General features: G+C 37.6%; 1 protein-coding gene across 3 annotated transcripts in view; it reads left to right on the top strand.

Annotated features, from left to right (window-relative positions):
• The window catches only part of LOC131157817 (probable protein phosphatase 2C 60), a 96,944-nt gene that overhangs the window by 43,930 nt on the left and 25,473 nt on the right, over positions 1 to 27,541 (top strand). For all 3 annotated transcript variants that reach the window (XM_058112216.1, XM_058112217.1, XM_058112215.1), the window contains exons 6-9: positions 16,267 to 16,392; positions 16,782 to 16,905; positions 17,003 to 17,079; positions 17,236 to 17,288. In XM_058112216.1, coding sequence (XP_057968199.1) covers positions 16,267 to 16,392; positions 16,782 to 16,905; positions 17,003 to 17,079; positions 17,236 to 17,288 — 380 coding nt within the window. The remainder of the gene's footprint in view (positions 1 to 16,266; positions 16,393 to 16,781; positions 16,906 to 17,002; positions 17,080 to 17,235; positions 17,289 to 27,541) is intronic.

Below are 27,541 nucleotides of genomic sequence, written 5' to 3'. Positions count from 1 at the left end.
AGAATAATGAAAAGACAGATTAGGGCACAAACACCCTTCATTCGTGCAAGATCTAGTCCCTCTTGGGCCTCCTCGATAATGGAAGCCACTCGACAAAGCATCCCCCTTGATGAAGCAACACCCTCAACGAAGTTGTGTCTAATCTTTCTCCCACAATACTCCTCCAACACCATCATCTCTCTTGCCAGATCTTCTCTCTCTCTGACGGGCCAATTGGTGTCTTCGAGTCAATGTCTCGTCTCGCGTCTCAACAGTTTCTCTCTCTTATGTAAACTCGAGTCTTCATCTCTCGTCGAGTGGTCTCCCTCTTAGTGTAGTAGTCTACAAAGTATAGATGACCTGATCCCCACCCTTATTTGTGTCCTTGTTTTATTTCTACTTGGTGTGAATGCCACATGGCTCTTTGATTATAGCCATGCCCTGGGCATATGGCTAGTTAATGTATTTTAGATTTAATAATTTTTTTTCTTATACCATTCTTTAGTTTTAAAATTCAGACAATAAAATTTATCACCTATTTTAATAAACTTCATATTAATTTTGATATTATAATAAAAAATTATATTCCCAAAAGGCTTATGCCTTAACACCTCAAGGCTTACGCCTCACCTCGTCAGGTGTAAAATGCTTCGCCTTATGCCTTTGCCTTTTATAACGCTAGGATCCACTATTAGTTAAGGGGATAGGAACTATAAATCCTACTCCTTCCATCTCCCTTTCTTTTGTTTTATACACTCCTAAAGCCCTTTCAACCTCATGTCAATTAGTAATCAATCTTACAAAGTCACTAAATTGTTTTGTAACCTTCTTTCCCAATTTTGTCGTTATTCGGGATCTGAAGCTGAGGAAGATAATTGGCACAGTACATGAGGGTCATGGGTTTTAATACTTTGAGTTGCTCTATCCTCCCATTGGCTGCACAGCCACACTACACGACTTCAAATCCATTGTCTCCTTGGTCATCCGTCCTTGGACAAGATAAAATAGCTAGTTCCTTCCTTGAGTTTTGTGTCTAATCTTGAGTGTGAGTCTTGTCAATTGGGAAGACATCATCGTGTTCACTTTATTTCTTGGGTCAACAAATGGGCAGTTAGTCCTTCATGCTTATCCATTCTAATGTTTGGTGTCCCAGTCATTTCAAGTCAAAGTTTGGGTTTCATTACGTTGTTACATTTGTCAATGACTACTCTAGGATTACTTGGTTGTATTTAATGAAATATCGTCCTAAATTGTTTAATATCTTCTGTGCCTTTTGTTCTCAAATATAGACTTAGTTTGATATGCCATCGGGATGCTTCGTAGTGATAATGTTGTGGAGAACTTCAATGCCCAATTTACTAACTATATGACTAATTCTATTATGATCCATTAGTCCTTTTGTACCCACACTCCATAACAAAATGGAGTTGCAAAGTGGGAAAAACAAACATATTTTTTATGTCACTCGTACCTTATTGTAATTGAATGTCTTTAAAGTTTTTGGGAGTGATGTCATGCTCACAACTTGCTCCCTCATTAACAAAATGCCATCCTCTATCCTTGGTGGTAAAATCCCATATTTAGTTTCCCCGATGCTCTTTGTTCTCCCTACCTTCTTGTATATTTGACTGTGCATCCTTTTTACATTAGTTAACTCAAGGAACGAATAAGTTGGATCCTTGTGCTATCAAATGCATTTTTCTGGGCTATTCCTTTACTCAAAAGGGATATCAATGTTATAGCCCCACTTTAATCGGCTCTATCTTTGCCAATGTCACCTTTTTTGAGTGTTCACCGTACTACTCTAATTCATTGAGTTTTCTTGACCTTGATGAGTCCCTTCCTTTGCCTTGCCTTCCAAATCCCGACCTAGTCAATCCTCCTACATCTTCATCCAGTTTGAGTCTTTCTTTTCGCTTGGATCATCCCAGTTTGAAGGTATACAAATGGTGACTCAAGGGAGGAGAGCCTCCTCCAACTTCTACTTCTGCACCTCTATTTCCTTTATAAGATCATATTTCATGTAATGTTGATCATCCTATTGCTGTTTAGAAAGGTAAATGCACTTGTATCCAACATCCAATCTTTAATTTTGTTTGTTATGATTTCTTGTCACCCTCATATTATTGCTTTGCTAGTACTATATCTTCTTTTGCCCTCCCAAAATCTATTATTGAAGCCCTATCCCATTCTGGGTGGAAGACTACAATGGTTGAAGAGATGCATGCGCTACATGATAATGATACTTGAGATTTGGTACCTTTTTCTCTTGGTAAGTCTATTGCCAGTCGTCGTTGGGTGTACAATGTGAAAGCTAATTCGGCTGGTTCCATGGCTCATTTGAAGGCTCACCTTGTTGCTAAGGGATATACTTAGGTGTACGGTTTGGCTTATTCAGACACATTCGCTCCGGTCGCCAAACTTGCCTCAGTACATTTGTTCGTCTCCTTAGCCATTATTAGTCATTGGCCTCTAGATGTAAAAAATGCTTTCCAATTGCTACATGGTGATCTTTAGGAGGTCTATATGGAGCAACCACTTGGGTTTTTTGCTCTGGGGGACTTAGTCTCAATGTGTTGGCTAAAGAAATCATTATATGGATTAAAACAACCTTTTAGAGTATGGTTTTGCTAAATTGTAGTTCTTGAGTTCGGCCTTCAACAGCGTGCAATAGATTCTGTATTTTACCATCATACTCTTATTTGAAAAGATTTTGCTTATTGTGTATGTAGATAACATTGTGATAACTAGTGATAATGATCAAGGTATCCAAGACCTAAAGCTTTTCATGCAAAGCTTTAGACCAAGGGCTTGGGACCATTGACATACTTCGTGGTTATAGAAGTATCGAGATCTCGTATAGGAACCATCTTGTCATAGAGGAAGTATGTTATTGGTCTTTTAGATTAGATTGGGCTATTGGGATCCAAACCTATTGATACACTCATGGATCCTAATAGTAAGTTTCAGATATGGGTGATTTGTTGCCTAACTCAGGATGGTACTAGAGACTTGTTGGAAAGTTGAATTATCTCATAGTCACTTGACTAGATATATCTTTCACAACAAGTGTTGTGAATCAATTTCTTGATTCTCCCATGAACAAGTATTGGGATGCAGTAATTCGCTTTTTGAGATATCTCAAAGGTGCACCAAGGAGAGGTCTCTGATATTAGGATCGGTGTCACACTCATTTCAAAGATATATAGATGTAGATTGGACCTAGTCACCTTTTGACCAAAGATCCACATTTGGGTATTGTATCTTTATTGGTGGTAATTTGATTTCTTGGAAAAGAAACAAATAGTAGTGGTTGGCTCAAGTGCTGAGTCTTGGTATAGGGCTATGGCTTACACTACACGTAAACTTGTTTGGTTGATTAAAGAGCATATTGAAAGAACTAGGTTCCGCATTTTCAATCTATGGAGTTGATGCGTGATAATTGAGTTTCTATTCATATTGCCTCCAACCTTGTTTTCCATGAGTGGACAAAGCTTATTGAAGTTGATTACCAATTTTCTTGGGAAAAACTTGTATAGAAGCTCATTACAACCACTCATGTGAAGTTTGCTTTTTAGCTTGCTGATTTGTTCACTAAAGCCTTGGGAGGTGCTTGTGCAAATTCATTTGTAACAAGCTAGGAGCATATGATATGTATGCTTCAACTTGTGGGGGAGTGTTAATGGTTATTTGGTCATTTAGAATTATTGGTATGTGTTAAGAGTTATGTTAGTCAGTGTGGTTTAGTGATGGTATTATGGTCATTAGCATTGTACTTGACATATATTATAAATATAGGGAGAAAACTATCATTGATGTAGGTCATCCATTTTACCTATAAAAAAAATATTGTTTCCTATAATAGGTGTTATTATTGTGTGTTTCTCTCTCCATGTGCAATTAGGCTGCTTGTGTGGGGGTGTGTTAAAGCTTGATATGCATTGTTAGCCCACAACCTAACTGCTTAAGCTTTTAAATAGAGTTGTAGTAACCTAACAACTACCTGCCACAAATATATAGTAATACACCTTTGGTCATCAATAGAGCTAGCGCAATCCACATTTATATATCAAGTCGGGAGAGCCCTTGAGATATTGCAAAATCTTACAAATAGCATAATTATGTGGTTATATGGGATTTTCAATAAACTGACTCACCACCCCCATTAGAAAAGATATGCAAGTTTAGTGATATAGTAGATCAACTTGCCAACTAGCTGTCTATATCGACGTTTGTCTTAAGAGTTTGGTCTAATATCCCCAGACAACTTCTTGTTAGGGTCCATAGGAGTATGACTGGTTTAGCTCCCAACAAGCAGGTCTCGCTTAGCAAGTTCAAGGTATATTTTCATTAAGATAGATTCGACCCTTCCCAACATTGTAGAGTCTTAATACCAAGAAAGTAACGCAAAGTACCCAAGTTATTGATTTGAAATTTAGCTTAAAGCAACTGCTTAACATCTGCACTCTCGTATTGGTCACTCCCAGTGATGATGATATCATCAACATAAACCTATAGAAGTACCAGACCTGTCTCCTTTTTGCAAACGAAGACCAACCCAAAATAAATAGAATCGTAAACATAGTCTATTTCAAAATGCATTTTTTTTTTTCAATTGAAATTCCTAATAAGAATGATACTTAATAGAATTAGGTACCAAGTCTCGTGTTAACTTCAAAATTCCTCAATTGTTGCATCTCTTTCTAAAAAAGGGTTCCATTGGACTAGGAGCAGGTATAGTTTGTGCGCTAATTCTTCATCCTCAAATTTGTTTAGAGAAGCATCGAATAAGTCCAAATGTAGAGACTACCATACTATATTTGTCAAGCCAGGATGAAGGAGACGGCTTGAGACCATATATGGCCTTAATGCAACCTACAAACTTTATCATCCTCCCTCTAAGCAAGTTGCTCCATATGTAATTCTTTTTGCAAATCTCCATATAAGAAGGCTTTCTTCACATTTGGTTGAAGAGCCTATCAAAATTAACTAGATCAATACATGAAAATAATTTAGTCGAGCAACGAGAGAAAAGGTCTTAAAAAATAATCAATACCATATGTTTGGGTGTATCCCTTGGCAACCATTTGAGCCTTAAGTCATTCAATAAAGTTTTCAGGAAGATATTTCATGGTGTAGGCCCTACAACACCTAACAATTCCTTCCTAGGAGGAAGATCTACCAAATCCTTTGTCCCCTTGAGTGGTCAAGGCATCCATTTCTACATCTATTGCATGCTTTCACCAGGTTTAGCATGTGCTTCAACATAGAGGAGAGAAAGAAGGCAAAATAATATAGGACTAGGAAGGTAAGAACTAAAACATAAAGATAAGCAGCTAAGGACTGTTGAGTAGGTGTTCGAGTACCTTTCCGGTGAGCAATGTACAAATCCAAGTCACACTGGGATTGATCTTCAAAAACCAAGGTCAAAATAATGGTGGATAGAAGAGGTAGTTGCATGGTGGTAGAGATGTTCGTGCTCGATTTTTGTTATTTATAAACCCTCAATTGTTTCTTTGGGCTTGTAATTGCTAGATTTGGAAGAGGAACACAAGATTTTGGAGAGGGATAATGGTTAAAATAGGAGGATCAACACATAAGAGGGGACCATAAATCATTGATGGACTCAATTAATTCATCAAAGGAGGACCTTGCAATAGAGAAACAAGGTGCTCCCTCAAAAAAGGTGACATCTACACTAACATATTTATTGCGAGTATGGGACAATAACATCTATAACCTCTCTGAATTCTCAAATACCTGACAAAGACACATATAACAACATGAGGAGGAAACTTGCCCTGACAAGTATATGGAACATGAATAAAGCATGTGCACCCAAAGGCACAAGGCACAAGTATATGGATGTTTCTAGCATGATGGAGAAAAGAATTTGTCCCTGTAGAAGAAAACATGCTGGAAGAACATTTGTCCAAAACATTTTTATTATATCAAGGAGTAGAGACGTGCTATGTCAAGTAAATTTCTATTTTCTCTTTTTTGCTACTCCATTATGATGTATGTATCTGCAGTGTTCGATGAATAATCTCTTTGACCAAGCAAAAAGACTAGAGCTCATTTTGAACATATTTAAGTGCATTATCAAATCGAAAATTTTGAATACTAATGCCGACTGAGTTTTTAATTCCTAGAAGAATGGAGTAAATACATTAAAAAATTCTAACCTGTGTTTTGACAAACAAATCCAGATCATATGCGAAAAATCATTTGGGAAACAACATATTGATTACAAGTCAAATTCTTAACTCTACACAGTCCCAAAATATATGAATGAATAAGAAAAAAAATGATTTACTTCAAGACTCAATTGTAGACAGAACTATGTTGTTTTTGAAGGGATAAATCTAGATTTAATTCTTAGCATGCTTTCCCAACTAACATGCGGAACACTCAAAACAAGAAACAGATTTGATCGTGGGAAAAACATCTTGCAGTTTTTGATGAAATGGAAATAAGCGTGCCACCGATCATGAGAAACAGTATGAGCAGAAATTGAGGAAGCAGTATGACAAGAACTAGATCTATCATCACCACTGCCATCGAAATAGTACAAGCTGCTGTTCTCATGCTCTACACCAATCCTCCTCTTCATCTGGAGATCTTCAATAACACAATGAGAAAGGAAAGAAGGTCACAAAAAAAAAGTTATGAGATTCAGTTGATTTACTGAAATATACCAAGATCAACAAAAATTTAGACATATAAGATGGAGGAAAGGGGCATAGAAGGAAATGAGAGAATATTGCAACCAAAAATCAGTGTAACTGAACCATCAGGGAGAGTAACCTCAGAGTGTAAAGTAGTGGGCACAAGGATTGAAATAAATTAGGACTACAAATACATGTCATATAGGAGGCACCATAATCAAGAACCCACAATGAAGTGGATAAAGAGGCAAAGCTATACCTATATGGGCCATAGTAGAATTAGATGTACAAGACTTGAGTTTGGAGTTGTTAAACCATGTGGAGAAGATTGTTATACTCCTAGTGGGACATGGTAGATGATATACTTAACTCTTCAATGGTGTGGACAGTTTCAACTTCAACAAAGGAATCAGTCTCAAAAAGTGACTTAGGCCAAGTTGGTTTTCCCGTGGAGATTTTAATTGCAATCAACAGTATGGCTTTCTTTGCCACAATGTGTGCCACAGCGAACTCCTCATCCTTATTCACTACCTCTCCCATGACCACTTTCCAAACCCAGTCCTCATCCTCCAACACTTCCCTTTTCACGACTGGAGGCAGCGTTAACCGTGGCTGAAGTATCATAGGAAGAAGCTTGAGAAGAAGATTGAGAGCTAGCTTTGGTGATGATTCTAGCTTATGCTTCATTCGTGGATGGTATGGATTCACTAGCAAGAATCTGATCACAGATGGGTTAAAGCTTAGGATACCCAGACACAAAAGCTGGCAGCCAAGAAGTCTACCCTTTGCCTCTTTATCATCTCAATGTTAGGAATTAACTGAATGATAGATGCCGAATCCTCCCACATACGCATCAAAGTGCTATAAAACTCACTAATGGACCTACTTTCTTGCTTATATTTGAAAAAATTTTATATAGGTCAAAAACACGAGTTTAATTTTTATCTTGTCAGAAGCTTTCACAAAATCATCCCATACAGCCTTGGTTGTTCTATTAAACATCATGTTTGCTACAATTCATGGCTCCATGTAATACCCCAAACCACACAAGTAATATTTCATTCTCTTTCATTCAATCTTCATAATTATTGGAGTCCGGAGAAAGAGGAGAATGCAGCAAATACTTGGACATCCCTTTCACATTAATACACGCACTACCGGAGACCACGAGTAATTGTTGGCATGGTCTTAAATTTCCACGAAATTGTCAAAATTTTCGGTTTCCATCACCCTCGAAATTGAAATGGCAGTCGATTTCCATCTTGCATAATTTCCATTAAAGTCTCAACGAATCATCCAAAATTTATTGAAATCTCAAAATTTTAGCGAAACTTGTCAAAATTTGAACTATGCAATGAAATTTCATCAAAATTCAAATGAGAGATTTAGGAGTGAAATGAAATTTCTCTCTTAAATTATTTTATTTATTTTTATTGAAACAAAAGATTATTACAAGTGCATTTGAAATTACTTGAAAAAAAATAAACCTACTACAACATTTTATTTGACCATTCATGTCTAAATTATCATTGTTTGTATAATAAATAATATTTAAATAATTTATGAATTTCATTTGTATTGACTTGGGAACGGCCTCTCCAAAAATGGGGGTAAGGCTTGCCAACGTCCACCTCTCCTAGACCCCACTCAAAGTGGGAGCCTTGTGCACTGGGTACGGCCTTTTTATTTTATTTGTATTGACTGATTCACTAAATATGTTTAACATACATTATCTTACAAATATGTTTGATGCACATATTATATTACGACTTCTCCACCTCATACACAGCATAGATGTATTTACTTGTAATATATTAGTCCTAAAACTTACATTATTAGGTCTATTAACCATTTCTAAAGCTCCATAAAAGAATAATTTCATGCTTTACTACTGATTTCCATTATTTTTCCAAATCAAAATCAAAATTCCCTTCGAAATTTCTGTACTTTTGGAGCTTCGAAATTTGAGTCGAAAGCAAAATTTAAGACCTTGGTTGTTGGATCCAACCAATTTGATGGCTTTGATATGTATGTTAAAAGTATCAGCCAAAGCTGTCTCTATATAACCGTCAAAAATCACCTCCTATACACTCAATCAGTGCATCCCAGTATCATGAATGAATAACACAGCAACTATGCAGAATCGGGCAGTACTCAGAGGCACAAAGCATCCGTACAGGACTTAAAGAGGCAGCTCTGAACACAGAACTGAATTTACAATCCTATGAGCGATTACTTGACTACACAGAAGAAGGCCCTAGGGCACCTAAACAACATGCCAGCGAGCAGCTGAAGGCATTATTGCTGTCAGCAACTAGAAGCAAGGGCAGAAAGAGCAGGAAATGGAGTCATTGAACACCAATTGAAACCACCGGCAAATGATACAAGATTGCAACCAAGCAAGAAAACACAAGTGCACAGCATTTAGAGCCGGCATCATCATGCCACAACCAGCCAGTGAATACCCGAAACAGAGTATAACTGCTTCACATCAGCAAATCACCACAAACAGACACAGCATCCTACAAAGGATGCTGCACAGACAAACCAGGATGAAAAGTGTGCCTAAACAACTCTCAAAGCAACCAGAAAATAAAATTTGAGAACTAATTAGGGGAGTATTGGGGGGGGGGGGGGGAACAAAAAAACGGAGTGTCTGAAAAACGACTAAGAAGATTTAGGGGGGATTAATGCTATGATACTATGTTGCAAAATTAGAGATGGAATAGAGAAGAGGCAAGGAGAAGAAAAAAAGAAGAAAGCAAGAGACAAAAAGAGACGGCAACTTCCTGGAGCCTCTATAGTCTTACGTACAGCTCCAAATCTGCACTCATATATATCAATAATAATAAAAAGATTTAAGGACAAAAATACCCCCACTCACACAACCTAAATACCAAAATAACATATTCTCTTCTCTTCTAACAAGGTTCGTCTTGACATATGTGCAGGCATAATTTAGGATATGTGGATTTAATTTTGTAATTTTCAGCATTTATTGCCATTATGTTTCATTGATTTGGGATTTGTTATTATTTCCCAAATTATTTCTCCTTATTTTGGGATTTGCTATTATTTCCTAGAGATTGTTTCCGTATGGGTTTTGATATTATTTCCTAGAGGTTCCCATATTTAGTATTAGGAGAAAGCCTATATAAAAGCTTGGCGTTTAAGCATGAGAGTTAGATTTATCATTTGCTTGTTGATTCTATGTTGTCAACCAATCTGTCAAGATTCCCAAATGAATAGGGATTCTTATCAATTGGGATGTCTACTTAATTTTATGATTCCTAAATCAATTGCTATTTTTATTTGATGTGTTGGGATTCCCAAATCAATTAGGATTGAATCCATTAAGGACCTGGATTAGGATATTTTACATTCCCAATAGGAGTAGGGTTACCTACCCTACATATATGTGACTTTATGGGCCTTTTTCATTCATGTAATAACATAATTTAGAGCCTGTAATTAATTTGATGGCAGATCCCCTCGAAGTGATCAACCCTATTTGTTCTTTCTATTTTCCATCCTTTCAATTTCCACAATTTCTCTATCATAAAACCCTAGGGTCTTACAATTTGTTATCAAAGCCGACATTCTTGTGGATGCCATTAGCCCATCGGCGAAAGCAAGATCTGGGATTTCTTGATCTTCACTCATATGCAATGGCCTCAATAAATTTAGCAACGTCCAAATGGAGGCTAGGCTAAAGGTTGAACATAGCAATATGTTTAAGCCTCAATTTGAAGCAATTTGAAGATATCCAGGCATCCCTCTCTAAACTACTGAGCACATTTTCCCATAAAGAGAGAGAAGATGATGCCTCTATCAGGTAATCGTAGGAAGTAACCATACGTGCTTGAAGGAGGTTACTAAGGAGAGCATGATCATGGTCCTTGTATGAAGGTGGAATTTCCTCAGTGGGACAGTTTTGCTTTCTTTGCACTTTAAAAACATCCAAAGTTGAGATTGCAACTATTAGTCTGGATGGAGATGCTATTCAAGCATAACTAGTTTGAAGCTCGTTATGGAATGCCTTTATGGGCAGAATTTGTTTCTGGACTACTTGTCCGATTTGGGCCCATTGGATATAAGAATATTGATGGAGAGCTTGCCAAAATACACCAAACTATCACTATCTTGAAGTACGAGACACAATTTGAGCGATTATTAATCAGAACTAAAGAATGGGATGAAAACCAACTCATTGGTACTTTTATTGAAGGTCCTCTACTTGAAATTCTGCTTGAGGTCAAAGTGCGTCGGCCATTGACTATGACCGCTGCAATTTCCTTTGCATGGTTAGAATAAGAGAAGTTGGGAAAACAATGACGTCACTCGAGCAAGACCATTAGCAAACAAAATGTCAATAGCACTATCACACCACCTACTCCTCATAATCCTACTACTAAAAAATTGACTCAAAAGGAACTTAAAAAGCGAATGACAAAGGGTTTGTGCTACCGTTGTCATGAGAAGGTGCATAGGGGACACTATTGCAAAAAGGGACGATTCTTGATTATTGAACTAGTAAAGGAGCCAAAAGAGGTTGTGGATGATTGTGCCGATTCAATGACAAAGGGTTTGTGCCGCCATTGTCATGAGAAGGCGCATAGGGGACACTGTTGCAAAAAGGGACGCTTCTTGATTATTGAACCAGTAAAGGAGCCAAAAGAGGTTGTGGATGATTGTGCTGATTCAGATCAGGAAGGTATGGAATCTAATGATAATTAATTAATTAATTATGAATCCATCACTTTTTCAATTCATGCTTTAGCTAGGTTTGCTAATCCTCAAACCATGAAAATTAATGGCTTCTTAAAATGCCAACCTGTCACTATTTTAATGAGATGGGTAGCACCAATAATTTCATGGATACTAAAATCGCTAAACGACTAGCCTATCTTGGGGACAACATGACATATTTGTTGTGAATATTGCAGATGGAAGGAACTTGACATGTCAAAGGAAGTGTCCGAAGGTTAAACTTATTATGCAAAATCATAAGTTGTATCTTGTATGCTGATTTCTTTTCACTGCCACTAGAAGACTATGAAGTGGTTTTGAGTATTAAATGGTTACGGACTTTAGGTGGTGTAACATCAAAATTTTTCTAAACTAGTTATGAAGTTCTCTATGAATGGCCACAGAGTGACTCTTAAAGGCAAACATTGTGGTAATGTCACTACGATTTCAAGCCATCATATGGAGAAGCTCCTTGAAAACGAGTGGCATGCTTGTTTAGTACAACTTTGAGCACCAAAGGAGTTGCAACATCAAACTGGCCAAGATGAAGGGGTAGAATCTCTTATTTTAGAAATTGTCTTGACTTGTTTGTGCAGCCCCAAGGATTGCCACCTCAACAAACACAAAATCACCATATTCCTCTATTGCTAGGTTGTGTCCCTACTAATGTTCATCCATATTGCCATCCTTATTTTCAAAAAGTAGAAATAGGAAAGATAGTGAAAGAAATGTTTGATGTTGGCATAATTCAACCAAGTGTCTGTTTATATTCTTTTCTTGCCTTATTGGTGAAGAAGGATGGGTCTTGGAGGATGTGTGTTGATTATCAAGCACTGATCAAGAACACTATGAAGGATAAATATCCTATCCTTGTTGTAGATGAGTTGTTAGATTAGTTGAGAGGTTCCCAACAGTTACAGCAAACTCGACTTGAGATTAGGCCATCACCAGATTCGAGTACATGAAGATGACATTCAAAAGACTGTGTTTAGAACTCATGATGACCATTATGACTTCTTGGTTATGCCTTTTGGGTTAACTAATGCGCCTTACACTGTCCAAATTCTCATGAATGACATTTTCCGACCTTACCAATGTAAGTTTGTTCTCATATTTTTTGATGATATCTTGATATATAGCTCATCTCTCAAAAATCATTTATGTCATTTGCAAACTGTACTTGCCACTTCTCGTAAGCATCATCTATTTGTCAAGAAATCTAGATGTAGCTTTGCTTAACTGCATGTGGAATACCTTGGGCATATTGTTTCCTAAGAAGGTGTTTTAGTTGATCCTTCTAAAGTAAAATAGATGACAAACTGGCCTACTCCACAAACATTCAAAATGCTGCAAGGGGATTTTTTTTGGGGTTGACTGTTTACTATTGCAAGTTTGTCAAGTATTATAGAAATATTAGCACTCTTCTAACTGCTCTACTGAAAATGGATGCATTCAAATGGAGTGAGGAAGCTAAACAAGCATTTGTCAAGCTTAAGCACGCAATATCTACCACACTAGTTCTTACCTTGCTAGATTTCAACAAGGCATTGAGTTTGATACATCAAGAATTGGCATTGACGCAATATTAATGCAAGATGGATTCCCCATTGCTTTTACTAGTTAGGCTCTTTCTCCATCCCACATCAATATGTCTATTTATGAAAAAGAGGTACTTGCCATTTTGCATGCAGTTATAAAGTTAATTGGATGGAATTTCCAAATCTGAATTGATCAGAAGAGCCTAAAATTTTTTTTTGGAGCAACAAATCCCTTCCATGGAACAATAGAAGTGGGTCACTAAGTTGTTGAGCTATGATTGAGATTATTTACAAGAAAAAGGGCCGAGAAATGTGGTGGCAAATGCACTCTCTCAACTCCTAAACAAGTTGAACATGTAGCTATTTTTATACCTAGATGTACTATTCTTGACCAAATTAGGAAGGAATGGTGGAAAAATCCAAAAACGAGGTATTTTCCAGAAGCTACAAGAGTGAATTTTTGCCCCTCCTACTTTTGGGACTCTTTATACTTACTGTATGAGGAGAGGATTTTCTTAGTAACTAATTCAGCTCACAAGAAAACCATACTGCAAGAATTACTCACATCACCAATTGCAGGTTACTCTAGATTTCTTAGAACTTGCAAGCGCATTTCTCAGAAATCTTACTAGAAGGGAATGAAGGGCAAAATAAAAATGTTTGTCTTAGAATGTGATGTTTTTCAATGATAGAAAAGGGAAATAGTGGCGAGTCCAGGCCTTCTACAACCTCTTCTTATTCGAGAAGAAGCTTGGACTGATATCTGCATGGATTCCAGTGAAGGACTACCATCTTCTCATGGTATATCTACTGCTTTTGTTGTTGTGGGCCGTCTAAAAAAATATGCTAATTTTTGTGCTGTAACTCACCCCTATATTGCTACAAGTTTTGCTCATACTTTTGTTGAGAAATATTGTCAAGTTTCATGGAATTCCCCAATCTATTGTCAATGATCATGACAGAGTCTTTACCAGAAAATTTTGGAAGAAGGTTTTCCGTTTGCAAGGAACACAATTGAATATGAGCATTGCATTTCATCCACAATCAAGTGAGCAAACTGGAGTTGTTAACAAGTGCTTGGAGACTTATCTTCATTGCCTTTCTAGTGACAAATTGAAGGATTGGCTGTGATGGCTTCCATGGGCCAAATGGTGGTACAACACTTATCATTCCTTCATCAAGTTGACTCCATTCGAGGTTGTTTATGGTTGAGCTCCTCTTGTTCTTTCTAGATATTCAATTGGATCTTCTAGAATTGATCAAGTTGACAAGGAGTTACATGATCGAGACAATGTGCTTCAGCTCCTTAACGAAAATGTTGTTGTAGCTCAAGCTCATATGAAACAGTAAGCTGATAAGCATTGTAGTGAAAGGGAATTCTTAGTGGGAGATTGTGTTTTTCTCAAGCTATACCCCTATAGGAAAATATTTGTTTTTGTTCGTTCTTCAATGAATTTGTCTCCTTGGTTCTATGGGCATTATAAGATCCTAGAAAGTGTAGGCCTTGTTTCTTATCTTGGCTTACCAACAAGTTCCATCCAAATTTTCATGTCTCTTGCTTCAAAACGAAGTTAGGGGAGCGAGTTACAATGCAACGACACTTGCATGATATGGCATCTACTGGGGAAGTTCAAGTGCAGCCACAAGCAATTCTAGATCACCGAGTGGTCAAATGTAGAAATTGAGACATTGCAAAAGTTTGAGTTCACTCGTCTCACTTACTGGCTTAAGATGCAACTTGGGAAACTTATCAATCCTTGGAGGAGAGAATCCCAAAGTTTATTGCTGCTTAACCTTGAGAACACGGTTGATTTGAAGGAGAAAACATTTATCCACCAAAGTTGGAATAGCAAAGAGCAACATGAGAAAGGTTGAGAGATTGGAAAGAGTACTCTTGATTAAGCATCCCTTGTTTGAAGCTTTTCCAACCATTTATCCACCAAAGCTAAAATGGTGAAGAGCGACATGAAATAGATTGGGAGATTGGAAAGAGTGCTCCCAATTAAGCATACCTGGCTTTGATAATTATTGTTTTCTCCACCCAGAATTTGGAATCTAGGAGGACATACCTTGGATCAATGGTAAGGTTGCTCCTTTGTGACCAGTTGGACATAGGTTTAAGTCCAAGGAAACAGTCTCTATGCATACAAGCAAGGGTGAGGCTTTGTACATTGGGACCACTCTTCCCCTATGCTCGCAAAACAAGGAGCCTTGTGACCTGGGGACGCCCTTTCTTTGGAATCATTCTACCATGATATCCCAAAGAGAGGAACCTCTAAGAGGAAGCCTAAAATAAGTGGTAGGACACTTGCTTGTCCTATACTTAAGATTGAGTACAAGTTGCTTGGAGTTTCTCACTCTCCACTTGTAATCTTATCATGTCTTGTGATGATTTTATATTGCCTTCACATTTGTGACTAGTTTGTATAGGTTTTCACGGGTTCAAGTCCAAAGAAACAGCCTCTCTGCATAGAAAGTAGGGGTAAGGCTACATACACTATAACGAATCTTCCTTACCCTCGCAAAGCGGGGAACCTTGTGGCCCGAGGGGATGGGTCTCTGTTATGGATTTTGAAGAATATATGTCTTATTAGCTTCAAATAGGAAGACATTATAGGAGATTTCATGGCCATTTTTATGTCTGTTTTAAGTTAAGAAGGTTTATATGATGGATTTTAAAGCATATATTGCCTAGATGCTTCAAAGAGGAAGAGATTTCATGGTCTCTTTTATGTTTGCCTGAAACTTTGGAAGATGGAATTTTGTAGTATTTTTATTATGTACTAGTACTTTATTTTTGAAAACCTTCCTTGAGAAAGAAACCAAAATGAATAAATAGAACAACAGCCAAGTCTTTCTAGTAAATGTATATGAATCTTTTTTCACAATTTCACAGGATCTAGGGAGTTATCCTTCAAATCTTTACTCACAATCATGATCCAAGTTATTATGCCCGCCCCCACCCCCTGGTGCGCTTCTAGCAATGGGCTGAATCACCTTCCTCACTTGAGTGTTATTTGATCTATGTTGCAAGTGCTCAAACCACCTTAGCCGCCATTCCCATCTTAGCCACCATTCCTTTATCTTCTGCTAGTATTACATATAACTTACCGCTAATATGGTCATTTCTCGCTTTTACCTTAAGAATTATACTGCTCATACATCTTCGGAAACTAAACTAAATTAAATAAATAAATAAAATTTACATATTTTATTTTCATGCTAGAGTTGAATCTGCAGCAGAAGGGATGCTTTAGCGTGCTTCTAATTTTCTATTGCAATTGCTGTTGACATTTTGCAATTAAGGCTCATTCATCATAACCATGTCCTAGGGGGCTCATTCAGATTATGATGGACCAAATGCTGGAAGCACTGCTTGTGTTGCAATTATTCAAAACAACAAGCTTCTTGTTGCAAATGCTGGTGATTCTCGTTGCGTAATATCTAGGAAGGGGCAGGTATTTTCTTTTTCTTTGATAGGGACTCGATGCATTTCCATCAGATTTATGTAAAAAGAAATGCTTCCTTGTATGCCACTGTGTTCTTTTTCTTTTTCTTTTTTGTGACAAATGATTTATATTAATCTGGATAGATTAATCTATCAGCTATATATATTTTTTAATGGACAACACCTAATATTTTTAACTAGCTATTGTAGTAGTAATTTATTTATTTAGCCCTTTATCTATTATGCTTTTTAATTTACATTTTTCTCCTCTCAACTGGACAGTCAGGATAATTTGTGATTTAAAATTTTTGTGCCACAGATCCTTTAAGATGGCACACATCTGTATCACCTAAATAGTATATATGTGAGTGAATGGTCTAATGCTGGTGATGACTACAGGCATATAATTTGTCCAGAGATCACAAGCCTGACCTTGAGGTTGAAAAGGAAAGGATTGTAAAAGCTGGTGGTTATGTTCAAGTAGGACGGGTCAATGGAAATTTAAACTTGGCAAGAGCAATTGGTACTTTTTGTGATTATTTTATAAAGAAGGCAACATAGAGAAACTTTTTATTTTCCGTCTTCTTTGTTGTGCCAATTGTAAATCAAATTGATTGTAGGAGATGTTGAGTACAAGAAGAACAAACTCTTGCCTGTGGAAAAGCAAATTGTGACGGCCAATCCAGACATAAGCACTGTATGTTGCACCCCTCGTTTTTTATTGCATATCATGTGTCCAGGTCAAGATCTGTGAAAAAAACCAGTATGAACTAAAATTTTATTTTAGATATTTGCTTGATTCTTCTTTTCTTGTTCACCAACCACTTTTCTTTCTCTTTCCTCTTTGTGCTAGGTTGAGCTTTGCAACGATGACGACTTTCTCATTTTAGCATGCGACGGAATATGGTCAGCCTCCTTTTGTGTGTGTGTGTGTGTGTGTGTTCTTTTTTTTTTCCATATTGATGTCATGAATTTTAGCTCTTTTTTTCAGTATTGTTGAAATTCGGAATTTTTTTTTTTTGTTGAAATTATTTTGTTTGTGTTAACCGCTGAACTCAACCCCACATCACACAAAGCCAAAATGCCAATTACTGAGGGTGGACTCTTCTCTCTCTCTCTCTCTCCCCACTTTCCTTGTCCCAATTGGGAAGTCCAAGTATGGTTTTGGAGCAAATACACTATAAACTAGAGGAGAGAAAAACGAAATATTTACTAGCCTTCATGCCCATTGAATCTAGTGAAGGAATGAAATATTGATCATATATGTGTATTAGAAGACATTATTCCAAACTTTTATGTTTTTGTGGTGGAGACGAGACTCGAAAGTTTAATATTTTTACAATTTTATTTTTAAATTTGCCTAAAAATTGATAAATAACTTACGAGAAATGGAGAAATTTGTAATTTTTGTCCACATTCTTGCCTATAATGTCCTTCAATCTTTATATTTTAAATATTGTGATAACTGTAATCCATTTAAAGATCTTGATACAATATGAGAACATAAAATCATGGTACGAAGAATATGCAAACACGAGGAATGGGCAGGGAGGGATTAAATTTAATTGAACAACCAGAATTCAAGAAATGCAAGAGTATCCCTCATGATTGCAACAGTAACAAAGCCTTTCCCTTGTTATGACAGCAAGTATAATATAAAACAAAGTATCTTTTGTTAATATTAAAGAAAACTGGCATTGTATTGTAAATATTATTTTAATAGGGGTATTTTTGTAGTTTTGGATAATGTCAGGTTTTGCTAAAGCTGTACATTTAGGTTCAGGTCTGTAGCTGTACATTCCTGGTATTATTTTTGCTTCTATTCTGGATTGACTGAGAATATGCAGAAGATGTTGAGCAAATTGACATGGTATCAGAGCCCTTCTTCTCCTCCATTGAAGATTCAATAGCTCTCTCTCTCTCTCTCTCTCTCTCTCTCTCTCTCTCTCTCTCTCTCTCTCTCTCGCATCACAGCATTATTACTACTATGTTTTGGAAATTACAGTATAATAGCACATATTGGTCATGATTTCTTTCCCATCTCCGGCCCTTATTTTAAGCAATAGTTGAATCACAACTCTCTTGCTTCATCATGGCAGTCCTTATGTCACCTGCACTTGCAAGGTTTTCTTGTTGTTTTCTCTTCTCTGATATCTTTCAGATTGCAACCTGAATCTATAGATGGACTGCTAGATTTCTCTGCGATGCCAATTTGTTGCAGCAGTGCTATATCTCAGTGGTCCTATGTACTTTTCTTCTGATTTCCTCCATCATTCTTAATTCTTTTGCAATTGCAGCTGTATTCTTTTTCAGATTTTTCATTGCTAATGATGTCATCCTCAGAGGAAAACAGTTAGTGTTCATTCGAATCGAGGTAATTATTCCATCAAGTGTAACAAATAATTTTCTTCTTGGTAGAAAAAGTTGGGGTATGTTGTTGGCTCTGAAGTTAACTTACATATTTCTCTTTTAAGTATCCTGATTTTTCCAAATGGGAAATGGATAATGCTCAAGTCCTAACTTGGTAGTGTAGTTCTGTGGAGCCATTTTTGTGAATGTTCCTATATTTAGCATGCCAATGTAAGTATGGATTTATTTGCAAGGAATGTATGTTGAGTCCAGATATGTCAAAAAAACAAAAAATGCCGTACCCAGTGCACAAGGCTCCCACTTTGAGTGGGGTCTTGGAGAGGTGGATGTCAGCAAGCCTTACCCCCATTTTTGGAGAGGCTGCTCCCAAGTCTCGAACCCGAGACCACCCGTACTGAAGTGGAGGCACTTGCCATTGCACCGAGGCACAGCCTCATATGTCAAAAAAACAAAAAAAAACAAAAAAAGTCAATTAAACATGGAATTTTGGGTACTAAATGAGAAGATAAGTCTATTTAGGAATTCTATCACCAAATGACTGCTTACAGGATCAGCTTGCCCTCTTGGATCCTCAAGATCTCTGGCAAGTGAATGGTTATGTGACTTGCAGGGAGCAAAAAAGATTGGTCTGGTTTCTTATGGCTCCTGAGGCGTGTATGTTTTGCAAACTGGATTGGAATGAATAGAATTGGACTAGACTGGCTATGACAGTTACCTTGTTCTGTGTTTGTCCTGTGGCTCCTGCTATCTAGAATTATGTAAGTATGAATGGGATTTTTTTTAAAGTTTTTATGTCCACAATAACATAGCCACAATGCCATATGTACCTTACCCTTTGCTGGCCAGTGTTGGGGTTGACTGCCCATCTCTGTACTGCATGCATATAATAAGGACACCCCTGCCCCCCAAGCATGTTCAGTCACTCACTTTGGCCACACCAAACATAGGCCATGGGAGCTTAGCTACACATATCCTGTCTCGGCCTTCGAACGAAAGTGTACTGTAAAGTCCAAGTTGAACCTCTTTGTGGTGCTATTCATCATCATACTCCTCTACTCATTGTTGATGGTGATGTACATGAACTGAATGCTGAAGGAGCCATGTTTTAAAGGCCCGGCATTCTTTGCCTCCTCAATCAATATTCCCCACTTCTATTCTCTAACCTTTATTATTGCCTACCCCTTCTAGAAAGCAAGTTGGTATTAAAGAACATAGTTTTTGTTCTCAAAAGGGACTTTAGAATGTTTCTTATCCTAAGCTGAAATCTCAGAAAGGGCATACTTCCTCTATATATAGCCAGCAACCTCTTCCTAAAAAAAGTATCCATAACTCCATACAACACCCTCACCCTTCTGCAGCATTAGTCACTTCTGCATGCAGCACCTCCAATGTCTTTCTTGCTGCTGATGATTGAGCTGCTTCATTCTATGCTTGATTCTCATGATAAGGATCAGTCTCATGCTTTTGCCTTGTCCACAATTAGTTTAGGTTTGACTGGTTCTTCTGCTTCCAGTATGACTTCTATTACTTAGATTTATTGTTCTGGTTTTCTCACCATACGATTCCTCTCTTTTGCTAAGCAATCAGCTCTCACCTTCTTTATCCATCATTTTTTTTTTTAAATGAAAGAAAAGGAAGCTTTATTAAACCAAGCAAGAAACAGATACAAGAGCAGAGAACAAGAAGTCCTCACACAAGAACACATGAAAATTACATAATAAAGCCACCCAATCTCGGATGACATTCTGAAAGTAACTGCCCTTAAGAGAGCTGGCTCTATAAGCCCAAAGTGAGGCCAAATATCTTACTGTCCCATAGAATCCCCAATGATAATCTCTTCGCAAAAAAATTTCTAGCATTCCTCTCCAGCCAAATTCCAAAGCAAAGCACATATAGCACACCACCACAGCCTCCCAGAATCCTTACCCTTTCCAAAACCACTAAAAGAAATAAGCAAGAACTCCTCCACCAACTTTGGACAAACACACTCTTCAGCAATAACTCCAAAAAGTCAATTCAACAAGCCCCAAGAAAAACTGCGAATAAACAAAAGACACACATGTTCAAAGCTTTTCTCACTCATAAAACACATATTGGGAGACAATGCTTCCTACTCTGCAGCAGATTGTTGGTGTTAATATATCAAGTGCCACCATCCAAACAACGGTCTTTATCTTTGAAGGAACTTTAGCCTCCCATATACCTCAATAGAGAGAAAATACCACATGGGCCTTAATAAGGTGAGAAAAGAAGGATTTACAAGAAAATACCCTAAAGAATCAATAGACCTGACCCTACCACCACTACTACGGGAGATATGACAACCCTCCAGCACAATAAACAGACCATTGACCCACCTATTTATCATTTAATCCCTTCTGAAGTGAAAACCCCAAGAAAAGGAATCCCTTTAAAAAATGAGAAACAAGGAAATCATGTCATTGTGGCAAGAAAAAAGACAATATAAAAGAGAAAAGGAGCAGGATAGTGGAGCTCCTGCCTTTCCAAAGATCTTCCGAAAACCTAATACAATTGCCTCTACATAATCAAAACTTTGTTAGGGGAAGAAACAAACAAAAAACCTGCAAAATGAACCTCCAAAGACTCTCAGAGGAACTCCTAGAGCCCAACTTAGCATCCGAACAATTTTCCTGAATGCCCATCACAATTTTCACTGCTATCAATTATCATATGCAAGTAGTATTTGTTCGCTCTGTTATTCCCTCATCAGCATGCCCCTTATCTTTTACTAGTTTCTTTTATCTTCCCCAATTATCTTTGAGTGTGTGGTCAATTGGTCAACTCCCTGTTTTAGGATTTAATGTTGTTTTTCCTTCCTCATTGTGTTGTCTAGGGTCGAATACCTGGCAGGGAGATTGGGACTAGGCATAGAATTGATGATTTTTACATCTTGGAAAGTTTACAAATTTCAGTGCAGTCTATGTCCTCAGCATTATTGTTGTATCACTTGAACCATAATTCCTCCTAATTTTATTTATGGCATCCTAGGATAAGTCATTTGTCTAGGTGTCTGATGGGTTTGGTTTCTTTTGGTGTTTTGGGAAACTTTTAAGTGACTACAATCTCTTATTACATTGATCATAAACTTGCTAAAATGGCTCTTTGCCCTTTAATAGAAGTACTTATGTTTCTACTACTCCCTATTTTTCACGTTGATATGTAAGGGCTCTATGAGACGTTCCGTTAATGATTATTGTAACTGTTATTGGGCATATCTAATGATTCATATATCTAATTTCTTCAATGTTTTCCATACCTTTCACTCTATTTTTTACACCCAATTTTCAGCTAGAATAAAATTCCTTTGGGAAAGTTCACAAACATATTGAGTTAAAACTTTGAACAAAAAAGTATTCAAAGTTGAAGGTTTATTTTACTACGGATGATTAGATGTCTTAAATCAGGAGCAGCATGTTTGTCTCTATCTCAATTTCACCCTTCCATCACAGTTTCTTGATCAATTGTTTTCATGTTTCTAGTTAGACGTAATGGTGGGGATTCACTCCATCCAAATCGATGGGAAATCATTCAATTTAAGGTTGGATAAGGTAGGGAAGATCAAAGCTTTGTCTTGTGCATAATCAAAAGTGCAATCGGTTGGTTTGTTACTCTTCAGGAGCTGCCTCATTGGTTTTCTCTTGGATTCTTGACTCTCGCTGGTAAGTTAAGCAATGGATTTCGAAGGTTTAGGTCTGGTTATGTCGATTAATTGATGGGGGATTCACGTAACTAGGGCAGGGAATTTCATGGAATTAGGACATGGATGGTGGGGTAAGAAGTGCGCCATTTTTGTTCTTGAAGGGCTGAAAAGGGAAGGGTGGTCTCAGTTTAGGGAAGCTTTCGCTACTTTGGCAAGTTCATGTCAGTCAGGCCCAAATGGAGAAGTTAGTAAGAAGTCATACAAAAATCATTCTTGGAATCAAGTCATTGCTGGAAGCGTAGGCAACGACTAAGGTCATTCGGTCCATATGAATTTGTAGGAAAAGGTTTGTGCTTACTGTGGGGGAAAATCATAAGAGGTAGAATCTCAAGCCCAGTTGGAATCGAAGGTGATGGTGTCGGCTGAGTAGTCCAAACTAGAGGCGGCTGTGGTTTCTAGCTTGGAAGATGGACTGATGAAATGAGAGTGGGTTGGGCCCAGTTTATGTCTATTACAATTAATTTGGGCTGGCTTCTTGAAAATAATACAAGCTTATTATACTCTTTATTGTGATTTTTGGTTAAGGAGGCCTAAAAGTAGGCCTTTGATTAAAAAATGGGCTTGGGTAGTGGAGATGCTTATACAGGAGAGCAGATGGGCTGCTCATTTGGGAAAGCCCAAGAAGAGCAAATGGGGCATTTATCTGGGAAAGTCCAAGAGTCTATACAGCCCCCTAAACATAAAGGAATCTCTTTGCCTATGTTTTGGAATGATACGGGGGTTCATCATGCTTTTGAGCAAGAACATGACGAACAACATCCTTCCTCGAATGAAGTACAATGTGTTTCGGCGTTGTGCGCTTCTTCAAATAAAAGCTTAGATGGTCATGATGAGGGATGTTCTGATACAAGTAAAGCTTTGAAGTCGGAAGGAGGAGAAAGATCCAATAGGTTTGATGTTTATCCTCAGCTGGAGGAAAATGGCATTAGGGGGAGCTTAAGGAATGTTAGGGGGATTTTGTCTCAAAGAATTTTGTTTCCTCTGAGTTGGGAAATCATGATTTCATCAGGTTCTATAGGAATTCAAGCAGGAAAGGGAATTTTTTCAGAAAATTCGAGGAGTGGTAAGGTGTATGCTCGTCAAAAGAATATGCAAATGGGCCTTGAAGGGAGGAAATCTGTTGAAGAAAAGCGAGAATTATCTAGTCAGAAAACACATAAAATTACAAAAAGGGATTCGAAAGGTGTTTTAAGTATAGTAGAAGATCCAATTATTGAGATGGCTAAGTTGAGTAAGGGAAGTAAGAGATGGGGAGATGTGTTGGATGAGGACAGCATAGGAAGTAGTGACTTTGAATGTGAAAAAGGTCTACTTTTGGACCATATTCGGGAACGGTGTCGATATTCTTCTGAGTCCCATATTGATTGTCTCAGGGATCTATTTTACATGCCGCCTCCTCTTTTAGATGGTTTAGAAGGTATTAAATTGTTTGAAGATAAGGATCACAGAGATAATAAAAAGGTTGAGGATGGAATTCTGCCTACCCCTAATCAAGATGAAATTCATGGGAAGGATATTGACACTCAAAAGTTTGTTGGATGACTTGGGCCTTAGGTTATCTAATCAAGGAGGTAATGAAGTCAGGCTTGATGGTGGCAAATCCAAGGTGAAGAAGGGTCAGAGGGAATTACCTAACTTGATGTGTTCGGTGAACTATGGTGGGAAGGGTTTAAGGACGAGATTTCTTGTCTGATTAGTGCAATTTAAAAAAAAAAAAAAAAAATCTCTTTTTGAGTTTTTTGTTTTTTTGTTTTTTTGGGTGAGGATCTCTGCGATTGTACATCCTCATCCTTAATATATTTTCTTTTATTACAAAAAAATAAAACAAAATTCCTTTAGTTTGTTTTTGGGCAGTAAATGTCTTCTATATGATTTCAGCACTTCTCTTGATGTGCTTGGCACCATCCATCAATCTTCCTATTTGGATACGGTAGAACAAAATGGTGTAGCAGAGCAAAAGCATAGGCATGTTGTTGATAACTGCTTGTGCTCTTTTGCTTACTCCTCTACTCCCTTTGCCTTTTGGGGCTAGGTGGTTCTTACTGCACTTTATCTAAACTGTATGCCCACACTTCTTTCTTGGATTTCTCCTTGTTAAAAGTTATTTGGTTATGTTGTAGTGGATGGAGGAGAGGAAAAGAGATGAAGAGAAGAAGATAAGAAGAGAAAAAATAGGTGAAGGTTTTCCTAGAGCACACATATAGCTCCTAGTCTCTCTTTTTAGTAATAAAAAAAGATTAAAGACTTGAGGACAAAAATACCCCCACTCAAACAATCTAATTACTAAAATAACATATTTTCTTCTAACAATTCCCCTCAAGCTGCAAGTGTATAAATATCACCTAACTCCATCTTGTTACAATCACTAGACAAGGAGACTCAAATAAAGGCTTTGTAAAAACATTGTCTAATTGATCCACAAATTTCACAGAGGGATTCCTCATGATCTTCTTCAACATAGCATTCCTCATGAAATGACAATCAACTTCAGTATGCTTTGTCCTCTCATGAAACACTAAATTGCTAGCAATGTAAATAGCAGCTTGATTATCACAAAACATATTTATTGGCTTCATTACCAAGAATCCCATTGTAGAAATCCCAAAGATTATTAGAGGATTCCAAGAATAAAGGGTCAATAATACGAGAGATTGTATAGGGAGTTATTGGGCAGAATTTATGTATTTATTTTATGAATTCTTTCCTTGTTAATATGCGATTGTATTATATATAGAGAGATGTGGTTGTACAAAAATTAATTCAAGAAATACATGAATTCAATTTTTTTTTCATGGTATCAGAGCTAGGTTTTCTAAACCTTAGTTAACAATGGCAGACGGTGTCGTCAACAGCAGAGGGTCGAGCTCCTCTGAAACTCTCGACGGCGACTCCAAAGCCATCTCCATCGGAGGCTCAACATGACTTGACAACTCATCCTTCCAGCTAACGGTGAGAAGATGAATGGAAAAAACTACTGAGAATTGGCACAATTGATCAAACTTGTGATCGATGGCAAGGGAAAGTTGGGGTTTCTTACCGGCGAGACACGAAGACCTACCCCAACAGAAGCTGCCGCCCTTTGGAAATGGAAATCAGAGAACTCCATGGTCACGGCGTGGCTAATAAACTCCATGAAGCCGTCGATCAGGAGGACCTATCTCTTCCTGCCTTCGGCGAAGGACGTCTGGGACACCGTTCGTGAGACCTACTTCGACGCCGAGAACTCGTCTAAGATCTTTGAGCTTAAGACGAGACTGTGGCAAATGAAATAGGGAGTATAGGACGTTACGAAGTATTATATGGAGATGTTGGCTCTTTGGAAGGAACTCAATCTGAGTTTCGAAGAATAGTGGGAATGCCCAAGAGATAGTGTTTGATATAAAAAAACGCATAAAAAATGAACGAGTGTTTGAGTTTCTTACTGGTTTAAATCGGACCCTTGATGATGTCCGTGGAAGAATTTTGGGTCGTCGTCCCTTACCATCAACACACGAAGTGTTCTCGGAAGTGAGACGAGAAGAAAGTAGGCGTAAGGTGATGCTGAAGGAGACAATCTCTACTGATCATACTGGGCCAGAAATGTCTGCGTTGGTATCTCGAGGGACTATTCGAGGATCTAGTTCAAGACAACAGAAAGGACGTTCCTGGTGTGAACACTGTCGAAAAACTAGCCACACTCAGGAGACGTGTTGGGAGATACATGGGAAACTAGCTAACTAGAAGCCACAGCAAGGAAACAAAAATCGTGGCTACCAAGCCACGATTGACAAACAAGCCGAAAGACCTCAAGGGGAGAAAAGCAATAATAATTCCAATTCAAGTGGTACATTTAACTCTGAGTAGTTGGAACAACTCTACAAAATGTTCTCTACCTTTCAGACTTTGGGTCAATATTCCACAAATATTTCTTCAGGTTCTTTAGCCCAAAGAGGTAACTTTTTTCAAGCCTTGAGTATAAATTCTCAAAATTCATTGGATTATTGATTCTGGTGCTTCTGACCACATGACCGATGCCTATCATCTTTTTTCATCATATTCACCCTGTGCTAGAAATTTGAAAGTTAAAATTGCAGATGGATCACTCTCGTCTGTCGCAGGCAAAGGGAATATCCAACTCTCTGACTCCATCACATTGGAGTCTGTTCTTCATGTTCCTAATTTATCCTACAACTTACTATCCATTAGCCAGTTAACAAAAAATTCCAATTGTTCTGCTAAATTTTTTCCCTATCATTGTGTTTTTCAGGACCTATCATCGGGGAAGACGATTGGCAGTGCTAAGGAATATGATAAACTCTACTACTTTGAGGAGGCTACTGTGAGTGAACAATGTCAAATTGCTAGCTATGATTCTGCATTTGTACCTAAGGATAGTAATATTTTGTTATGGCAATTTGGAATGGGTCATCCCAATTTCCAGTATTTGAGACAGTTATTTCCTTCCATTTGTTTGAATAAAACATCAATTGACTTTCAATGTGAAATTTGTGAAATTGCAAAACATCATCGTACTTCTTTCCCAAAGTCCAAATACAAACCAACCTCATCGTTTACTATGATTCACAGTGATGTATGGGGCCCATCTAACACTCTCAATCGTACCCACACAAAATGGTTTGTTACTTTTATTGATGATCACACTCGTGTTTGTTGGGTATACTTGTTGAAGTAAAACTGAAGTGTGTTCTGTGTTTATCAATTTTCATTCCATGATTCAAATAAAATTTCACATTAAAATTCAAATTATACATACAGATAATGGCACTGAGTATTTTAATCGTATTCTGGGAAACTATTTACAAGAACATGGAATAATACATCAAAGTTCATGCGTCGACACACCCCAAAAAAATGGGGTTGCCAAACGGAAAAACAAACATATCCTTGAAGTAGCTTGTGCATTGTTGTTTACTACTAATATGCCAAAATTGTTTTGAGGGGATTCCATTCTCATGGCTACATATCTCATGAACATAATGCCTAGTTGAGTTCTCTCATTTGCTTCACCTCTTCAAAAATTCCAGGCATTTTTTCCAAACTCCCATCTCAGCTCAAATCTCTCTCTAAA

Source organism: Malania oleifera, chromosome 6 (assembly GCF_029873635.1).
Source record: "Malania oleifera isolate guangnan ecotype guangnan chromosome 6, ASM2987363v1, whole genome shotgun sequence".
NCBI lineage: Eukaryota > Viridiplantae > Streptophyta > Magnoliopsida > Santalales > Ximeniaceae > Malania > Malania oleifera.
Note: the sequence above shows the minus strand (reverse complement) of the source record. Positions and strands in the feature narration are given on the sequence as shown.